Genomic DNA, 9,848 nt, shown 5'->3' with positions numbered 1-9,848 from the left:
TATACTTCTTGTCTTGATTATTATTTTTCAAGAACGAAATTTAGTTGTTACAAATTTTGGCACGCCCAGTGGGACTATCTCTACCTCTCATCTCTTCTCAACTCTCAACATTCAAGATCACTAAGATGGCTTCAAAGAAGATCGACTCAAAAGTTGTTGACTCCAAGTTTTCTTCTGACGTTGAAAGTATCCTGAACGTTACTATGGGGAGTCTTGGGCCAATCACCCGGAGCAAGGTGAGCGTCTTCGGACAACATGCACGTCGTCTGCACCAATGCATGCTTTGAGATCTTCATCATCCGAAGAAGAAAGGTCCTCTGCTAGCAAGTTAGAGAGAGGAGATAATATTGCAGAAGTTGTGGAGAAATCTCTTGCTCAACTTACTTTATACAATACCAAGAGTCAGCTTACCCAAACTAATGATGAAGTCTTAAGTGTTGGCTCCACGCCAATCTCGCCACATGACATGTTCCAAACTGAGTTCAATCTGTGGGAAGGTCTCGGTTATTCTTCATTATCTGCAATAATCATGGAGACAATGATGACTAACACTTCGACAATAGAGGAGCAACTCGCAAACCTGACAAAGGCGATTGATGGCTTAACAAAGTATGCTCAAGATCAAGATGTTTGTATCGCAAAATTGACAGGCATAGTTGAAAGCATGATGGATGGAGAATCAAGTCATGCACTTGGAAAGCTTCCTGAAGTCCACGAGAAGGCTGATCCTCCAATAAAACAAGTGTCATCCGCCAAAGAACTTCATGTCTCCTCCGAAGGATCAATTCCCATAGAATAATTGAAGGAATTCATTATGGGAACTATCAAGGATAAGTATGAGGTCACTTCAAAGTCTTCTCTCACGTATGCAAAGCCGTATAGTGCAAGAATCGACAACTTGAAGATGCATGCCGGCTATCAACCTCCCTAATTTCATCAGTTCGGCAGCACGGGAAATCCAAAGCAACATGTCGCGCACTTTGTTGAGACATGCAACAATGCAGGGACTTATGGAGATTACCTTGTCAAGCAGTTTGTTCGCTCACTAATATGGAATGCTTTTGATTGGTACACTGGCCTCGAGGCTGGATCCATTGATAGTTGGGACCAATTGGAGCAAGAGTTTCTCAATCGCGTTTATAGCACGAGGCATACTGTGAGCATGGTGGAACTTACGAACACTCACCAACGAAAAGATGAACCAGTTATTGACTTTATCAATCGATGGAGGAATGCAAGCCTTAACTGCAAAGATAGGCTAAGCGAAGCTTCTAGCATAGAGATGTGCATCCAAGGAATGCATTGGGGACTTCATTACATCTTGCAAGGAATTAAGCCCAGGACATTTGAAGAACTTGCCACCCGCGCTCATGATATGGAGTTGAGCATGGCTTCTGCGGGAAATGAAGGGCTACCCATCTACGAACCTCGCAAGGGAAGGGATAAGCAAGAAGTCAAGAAATGGAGCAAGTTCGTACCCAAGAATGAAAGCAAAGAATACATGAACGTCAATGCCTCTCCTTTGAAGTTTACTACCAAGGTGAGCAAGAAACAGAGTATGAAAACAACTTCCTCTCAAGATAATGCAAATCAGAAGTTGACTCTCAAAGAGATGCAAGAAAAGGAGTACCCATTTCTAGACTCTGATGTGCCTGCAATATTTGAAGAACTCCTCGAGTTAAAGCTTATTGAGCTGCCAGAGATGAAGCGACCAGATGAAGCTGGAAAAAGCAATGACCCAAATTATTGCAAATACCATCGGCTTGTAGGTCATCCTCTTGAGAAGTGCTTTGTTTTCAAGGATAAAGTTATGGATTTGGCTCGTCAAAAGAAGATCGAGCTCGAAGACAAAAAGGCAAGCATAAACCATGTGTCCACTACCTTTGGCTCATTCAATCCGATTGAGATATGCACTTGTGAAGGGAATGAAGATGAAGAATTGTTGGAGGATGACAAAGTCTGAGTTGATCAACTTGATGAAGAAGGATAGACCCTGGTAACTCGTCGAATACTCCGTAAATTAAGTCTGCAAAAAGGATCAACGAAGCAACCTATGAGGAATAAGATGGTGAGAAGACTAAAGAAGCTACAAATGGTTAAGAACCCAAAGAAGGTGGAGATAGAGACCCACCATCACCAAAATACATGCCACCCGATGATAACAAGGCGTTGTGTTGTAATGTTGATAAAGAAGAAGTGGAAAAGAATGAAGTCAAGTTAACACTCTCTCTATCACTGTCTAATAGTCTTGTTGAGCCCTCCTTCCAAGAAGCAAATGTTTGTAATGCAAAAATCACCTTCACTGAAGACGATCTCCTACTTGGTGAGACACCACACAATCGCCCTTTGTTTATGGTGGGTTATGTGCTCGAGTGGAGGATAAACAAAATCTTGATAGATGATGGATTTGCAGTTAACATTCTTCCCATTCGCATAATGAAAGAACTCGACATCTCAACTGAAGAACTTTCTGAAAGTTGCCTAATGATTCAAGGATTCAATCAAGGGGGACAAAGGGCCATATAAGCTATCAAACTGGAAATCACCATGGGAGATATGCAATCAACTGCATGGATACATGTTATTGATGCAAAGAATTCATACAATTTGTTGCTTGGCAAGCCGTGGATACACGAGAACAAAGTTGTCCCATTAACTTACTACCAATGTTTGAAATATAATAAAGATGGAGTCAAAAAGAAGATAGTTGCTGACGACAAGTCGTTCGCGAAAGCCGAGGCATAATTCGCTAATGCAAAGATCTACTTGAAGAACCACATAATGAAGGGAGTAAAAGTTGATGACATCACGAAGGCCAAAGGTGATAATATTGTGTCCAAAAGGGTTGAAGTAGCTTCTGCTGAAGATAAAGTTACAATAGAAGCATGCTAAGTTTCAAAAACTCACAAAAAGAATGTTGCAATTGCAGGCAAGAAAATAGCTCCTTTATTTCGTTACGTCCCAAAAGTGAAGAAAGATGAAGGAGAATTATCAAGCCTCCAAAAAGGTGCACTAAGAGAATTAATACTTCCTATAAAGCAGATTGATACCATAAAGTTATCTTCAAAGCTACTGGAAAATTTTGTGGCCCCTCATATGCCTCAAAAAAGGCACTCCCCACGAAACACACAAATGAAGGTTTTGATCTGAATGCTTACAGGTTGTTCGCAAAGGCTGGATATGATCCCAATGATCCATCTAAGCTAGGGAAGCTCCCACCTGAAGCTACTAGGAAAGCAAGCACGATGAAGGATAAGGAGCATATGGTGAAGCAATTACGTGAGGGTCTAAGTTACAAACAACCCCCACCAATTCGCATTTCCATTAGAAGAGCAAGTATTAACTATATCACGATGGAAGATGAACCCGTTGATCCTAATAAAAGGCCTTCTGTCTTTGATCGACTTGGAGAACCAGCTACAAGAACTTATGTATTTGAGAGGTTGGGCCATTTAAAAAGAAGAAGAACAAGTCCCAAAGAAATTATGAAAAAATAAGAAGACCTTTGCCATCTAGAGTCCAAAGTATCTCCAAAGAGTGTCAAAGCCTGATCCTCCCAGAATGAGGCGACAATCAGAACTTTTGATTTCATGTGGAGAGGTACTCAAACTGAAGACTCGCACAGTGGTCCACACTAGAGAGCATGATGACGATGAAGAAAGCGTAGGATCTTCATATCACATTAATGCGAATGAGGAGCAATACACATCATCCCTAAGAAAAGTTGATGAAAATTTGGGAAATGCCTCTTGGTGTGGCCATATATCTTTTAATGATGGTGATCCTCAAGAAGACGAAGATGTCGAGGACGCTCCTACGGAACTAGAAGAAGGAATTAAAATGACTGTTGATGCATTGAAAGAAGTCAACCTTGGCACTACAGAAGACTCCAGGCCCACCTATGTAAGTGCCCTATTAACCACAGATGAAGAAAGCACTTATGTGGAGCTAGTCAAAGAATATAGAGATGTCTTTGCTTGGAGCTACAAAGAGATGCCTGGTTTAGATCCTAAAGTAGTAGTTCATCATCTCGTAGTCAAGAAAGGAGCTCGTCCTGTTAAGCAAGCCCAAAGACGCTTCAGGCCAGAATTGATCCCATCAATCGATGCCAAGGTCAATAAACTCATCGAAGCTGGTTTCATTCAAGAGGTTAAATATCCTACATGGATTTCAAGCATTGTTCCTGTGAAGAAGAAGAATGGACAAATTCGAGTTTGTATCGATTTTAGAGACCTCAATAATGCATGCCCTAAGGACGAATTTCTGCTCCCCATTCCAGAGCTTATGATTGATACCACCACCGGATACGAGGCAATGTCTTTCATGGATGGATCATCTGGCTACAATCAAATACGTATGTCACCAAAAAAATGAAGAGCTTATTGCATTTCGCACTCCTAAGGGCATTTATTGCTACAAAGTAATACCTTTTAGCTTGAAGAATGTTGGTGCCACATATCAAAGGGCAATGCAGAATATCTTTGACGACATCCTCCGCAAGAATGTGGAATGCTATGTGGATGATTTAGTGGTGAAATCAAGAAAGAGAGGAGACCACTTGCAAGACTTAAGAATGGTGTTCGAACGACTCTGGAGATATCAACTTAGAATGACCCCGTTGAAATATGCTTTAGGAGTTACTTCTGGAAAATTCCTTGGCTTCATTGTTCGACATCGAGGGATTAAGATAGATCAAGCCAAAGTTGATGCAATCTTGAAGATGCCCGAGCCTAAAAATATACATGAACTGAAAAGTCTACAAGGAAAATCGGCGTACCTTAGAAGATTCATCTCAAATCTAGCAGGAAAGTTCCAACCTTTTAGCCGTCTCATGAAGAAGGGCATACCTTTTGAATGGGACCATGCTTGTAGCAATGCATTTCAAAGCATCAAATCCTACTTGATGAAACCTCCAGTCTGGCAGACTCTATATTAGGAAAGCCATTGATTTTATATATTGCAGCCCAAGAAAGGTCAGTTGGAGCCCTTTTGGCCCAAGAAAATGGTGAAAGTAAAGAAAAATCCCTCTACTACTTGAGTAGGATGATGACCCCAAAGAAGCTAAAGTATTCTTCGATTGAAAAGTTGTGTCTGGCATTGGTTTTCGCAATTCAAAAGCTAAAGCACTACTTTCAAGCTCATTCCATCTGTCTCATCTCAAGGGCGAACCCGATCAAGTTTGTTATGTCAAAACCCGTCCTCAAGGATCGATTAGCAAGGTGGTACCTACAATTTCAACAATTCGATATTGTGTATATCCCACAAAAAGTTGTGAAAGGACAAGCTTTGGCAGATTTCTTGGCAGATCATCCAATTCCTGATGATTAGGAGTTGACTGATGAACTACCTGATGAGGATGCGATGGTCATCGAAATGCAACCACCGTGGAAAATGTATTTTGATGGTGTCACACATCGTGAAGGAGCTGGTGCAGGTGTTGTGCTTGTCACTTCTCAAGGGGAAGTCTTGCCATATTCCTTCACCTTAACACAACATTGCACCAACAACGTTGCAGAATATCAAGCACTCATACTTGGGATTGAGATGGTCGTTGATATGAGACAACTCCAATTACATATTTTTGGAGAATCTGAGTTACTGATCAATCAATTGCTAGGTAGCTACGAGGTTAAAAAGCCAGAATTGCATCCTTATTATGATTATGCGCAAAAATTGATTGGATGGCTTGGCAATGTAACTCTTCAGCATGTGCCAAGGAAGGATAATAAGAAAGCTGACCCCCTTACTACTCTAGCTTCGACATTGACTCTGCCCGGCCAGACACAAATCACTATCTGCCAAAAATGGATAGTACCACCAAATAAGAACAAGGTTGAAGAAAGCAAGCTCGAGCATTTGGTAGCCATCGCTGAAGCTGTGAAGGTTGATTGGCGACAAACCATGATCGACTACTTATGTTACGGGGTATTTCCAGAAGATCCAAGAAGAAAGACCGAAATTCGTCGGTGTGCCCCTCGCTTCCTTTACTACAAAGACACTTTGTATCGAAGATCATTTGAGGGAGTTCTCTTGTGTTGTTTAGGGGAAGATGAAGCAACTCAAGCTATGCTAGAGGCACACTCTGGAGTTTTTGGATCACATCAATCCAGGCCGAAGTTCCACTTCCACATTAAGAGGATGGGTTACTACTGGCCGACAATGGTGAAAGATTGCTTAGATTATGCTCGAAGATGTAAGGCTTGCCAGTTTCACGCAAATTTTATACACCAACCACCTGAAATGTTACACCCTACTATTGCATCTTGGCCATTTGACGCTTGGGGATTAGACATTGTTGGACCACTTCCAAAATCTTCTGGAGGACATCTATACATCTTGGCCAGATTATTTCTAAAAATGGGTCGAGGTCGTCGCTCTCAAGGAAGTGAAGAAAGAGAATCTTGCAAACTTCATTCGAGTGAACATCATATATTATTTTGGCATTCCTAGTTATATAATAAAAGATAATGGCAAACCGTTCGATAACAAATTGATGACCAAGATCTGTGAACTTTTTGGCTTCAAGCAACGTAATTTGTCAATGTATTATGCTGCTGCAAATGGACTAGCCGAAGCATTTAACAAGACACTTTGCAACTTGTTAAAGAAGTTCGTCTCCAAGTCTAAAAGAAATTGGCATGACAGAATGGAAGAAGCTTTATGGGCAAATCGTACGACTCATCGCACACCGACACAAGCAACTCCTTATTCTCTTGTTTACGGAGTTGAAGCAGTTCTTCCTCTTGAGCGTAAAATAATGTCCTTGCGACTCGCTGTCCAAGAAGGTCTTACTAAATAAGAAAACGCTCATCTGCACCTTGAAGAACTTGAGTCCCTTGATGAAAAAAGGCTAGAGGCTCAACAAAGTCTTGAATGTTATCAAGCTCGTCTTTCTCGTGCTTTCAACGAAAAGGTTCGCTTGAGGTCCTTCCAAGTTGGAGATCAAGTTCTTGCAGTAAGAAGACCTATTATCACCTCTCGCAAATCTGGGGGCAAATTCACTTCAAAGTGGGATGGATCATATGTTGTGCAAGAAGCCTATTCAAGTGGAGCTTACAAGTTAGTTGATGCAGATGGCATAAGAATTATCCCTATCAACGAGAAATATTTGAAGAGGTATTATCCTTGAATAATAAACGATCCTTGACGCACAAGTCTAAACTGCAAGTCATGAAGTTCCTTAATGCACGATCCTAAACTGCATGTTGCTATGCTCCTTAACGTAAGAGTCTAAACTGCATGTTGCAATGCTCCTGGCCTGCATGAGCCTAAACTGCGAATGGCACCCCAAAAAAAAGGAGTCCGCTAGGTTGAAAACTTCCAAAGAGGCGGCCTAGGCAAAAGTTAGGACATAAAAAAAAATTAAAAATCACTTATTTTGAACTACGTTATGACTTGATCCTCTTCACCGAGGTACGTAGGTAGCTTAGAGTTTCATTCTAAGTTCAGTCGCATAAGCTTAAAAAAAGGTTTGTTTCAACGTGACATGATCATCAAAATTCGAGCTGAAGCATCACGTTGATTACTCAAATAGGCGCATATTGCAGAAAGAAAGACGGAAATTTGTGTCGAGCCAAAATGGACATTTCATTGCTTCAATGCTACAAGGATCTGATACATCATTGTCAAGAGACTAAAAGGATGAAGATATTTATACTTCCTCCTATATGAAGATTCTAAGTCATAAAAGCAATTGACGAGAAAGATTGTCCCTATCTTGTCTTGAATGCCTTTCCAAGTTCGCTTCATTTCTTCAAGACATGATGCTATCATAAAGCTTTGCATAGTTGAATCTAATGTGAATTGTTCCCCCATCATGTGACCTAACTATGAAATTTCTAATTTGGGTTCCAAAGGGTCAAGCAATACATGATCTGGAACTTTGACTAATCCATAAGGTCTTATACCGCAAAGACTTCTATATGCATGCGAATATGGAAGTTCACTACAGTCGCGTCGACTTCGCAAATTTTTTGTTGGTAGATCGAAAAATGTTCTACCATGAAATTCGTATATACTTCAGCTCTATGAGTTTACTTTCTAACGGCATGAACAGATTGAAATTCCGACACTCCAAGCTCAAGATATAATTATTTTCGCCGAAGGTACGCAAATCTGGAAATTCACTGCAGTTGAGTCGACTTCACGAATTTTCTGTTGACAATACAAAAGGAGTTATGTTATGAAATTTATATGTTTTTAGATCTCCGAGTCTACTTTCTGAAACCACAAATGGATTTTAATTCCGATACTCCTAGCTCAAGATACAATTATTTTAGCCTAAGGTACGCAAATCTGAAAATTTACTGCACTTGAGTCGACTTCATGAATTTTCTGTTGACAGTCCGAAAGGCGTTTTGTTATGAAATTTATATGAGTTTTATATTTATGAATCTACTCTCTGACACTACAAACGGATTGTAATTTTGATACTCCGAGCTCAATATACAATTATTTTTGCCGAAGGTACACAAATCTAAAAATTCACTGCAGTTGTATCCACTTTGCGAATTTTCTGTTGGTAGACCGAAAAAGGTTCTGCCATGAAATTTGCAGGTAATTTAGTTCTCTGATTTTTCTTTCTAACGGTGCAAACGGATTGTAATTCTGACACTCCTAGCTTAAGATATGACTTTCTTTAACAAGAGCACGCGAAGCAACAAAGCCAACATACAAGACATGTACTGAAATTTAAGAAAGCAATAATTAGGAGTAACGGAGGGAATCCAAGTCTCAAAGAGAGATATCACATATTAAAAATAAAGACACTTTTATTGCTCCAAGACATAAGTACTCCATTACATGTTATTAGTTATGAATAAAAAAATCGCAAGTCGAGAATCCTAAGCAAAAGAGAGAGAGAGAGAGAGAGAGAGAGAAAGAGAGAAACTCTAAAATCATGGAAAAGGTTTGAAGCTAAGGATTTGTTGGCGGCTTGTCACAACTGCCCCTTTTAGAAGGGATAATTTCTCTGCTTCATCATCAGATAATGGATGATTGGCTTCAATGGTATAAATCACCCCTTCGGTAACGTCAACGTTCTCTTGACTTTTAGCCAACTTCACTTGTTGTTTATCCAAGAGCGCGACGATCTTCTTCTTTCTGGAGGCCAAGGCAGCTAGCTGTTGTTCAGCACTCGCACGATTGGCTTGAAGTTTCTCTACAGACTCGCTCACTTTTTCATATTCCTGTTTCGCATCATCAAGGCGTCGTCGTGCATCAGAAAATGACTCTTGGTGAAATTCTTTAGTCATCTTGGATGATCTTAAAGCATCATAATCTGCGTACGTCTTGAAGAAAGCCTCGACAAGAGCCTCTAAAATAGAAGTATCAATAATATTTTGTTTCTTAATTTCTTCAAGAATCAAAGCAATACTTTCCTCCAACTTTGTGAAGCTATCCAGAGAATCAAGAGAGAACTCTTCGATCCATTCACCCAAGGTATGCCACATCGTGTTAACAAAAGAAAGTTTAATACGGGAAATAGTCTCTTGTGATTTGAAGTTTGGAGCATCGAGATGCAATGGCCATGGAGTAGGCTCGAAGGCTTTTAGACGTTTTTCTTGACTTGCAGAAACCTCCATCTTCCTCGTCATGGCTGGCTTGGAAAGCATAACATCTTCTGGAAGAACGAGGTGCGACTCTTTGGGTAGACTCAAATCTGTCGACGGAGCATTGTTTGCAGCATGATGTTCAACGCCATCAAATGAAGTGTGAGGACTTTTTGCGACCACGCCGAGGGAATTTGGGCTTGTAACACAGTCTTCCACCATGTTGTTACCAAGTACATCATCATACAACTCATCGACGCCCAACTGGAAAAAAAACCTTTAGTGTTCAAAAAAAGA

At 40.5% G+C, this 9,848-nt stretch overlaps 3 protein-coding genes across 3 annotated transcripts; all 3 read left to right on the top strand.

Moving 5' to 3' along the window:
- Nucleotides 1-274: 274 nt before the first annotated feature.
- Nucleotides 275-1,963, top strand: LOC138889669 (uncharacterized). Its single transcript, XM_070173004.1, has 2 exons — nt 275-766; nt 941-1,963. The coding sequence occupies exons 1-2, from the start codon at nt 275-277 to the stop codon at nt 1,961-1,963; spliced, it is 1,515 nt and encodes a 504-aa protein (XP_070029105.1).
- Nucleotides 1,964-2,547: 584 nt separating this feature from the next.
- LOC138889668 (uncharacterized) lies at nt 2,548-4,374 on the top strand. Its single transcript, XM_070173003.1, has 4 exons — nt 2,548-2,668; nt 2,930-3,110; nt 3,161-3,431; nt 3,517-4,374. Exons 1-4 carry the CDS (start codon nt 2,548-2,550, stop codon nt 4,372-4,374), a joined length of 1,431 nt encoding a protein of 476 aa, XP_070029104.1.
- A 2,119-nt stretch (nt 4,375-6,493) lies between these two features.
- On the top strand, nt 6,494-7,129 carry LOC138889667 (uncharacterized). The gene is made up of 2 exons (XM_070173002.1): nt 6,494-6,785; nt 6,885-7,129. The coding sequence occupies exons 1-2, from the start codon at nt 6,494-6,496 to the stop codon at nt 7,127-7,129; spliced, it is 537 nt and encodes a 178-aa protein (XP_070029103.1).
- Nucleotides 7,130-9,848: the final 2,719 nt, after the last annotated feature.

This window comes from Nicotiana sylvestris, chromosome 4 (genome assembly GCF_000393655.2).
Source record: "Nicotiana sylvestris chromosome 4, ASM39365v2, whole genome shotgun sequence".
In the NCBI taxonomy this organism is placed as follows: Eukaryota; Viridiplantae; Streptophyta; class Magnoliopsida; order Solanales; family Solanaceae; genus Nicotiana; species Nicotiana sylvestris.
Note: the sequence above shows the minus strand (reverse complement) of the source record. Positions and strands in the feature narration are given on the sequence as shown.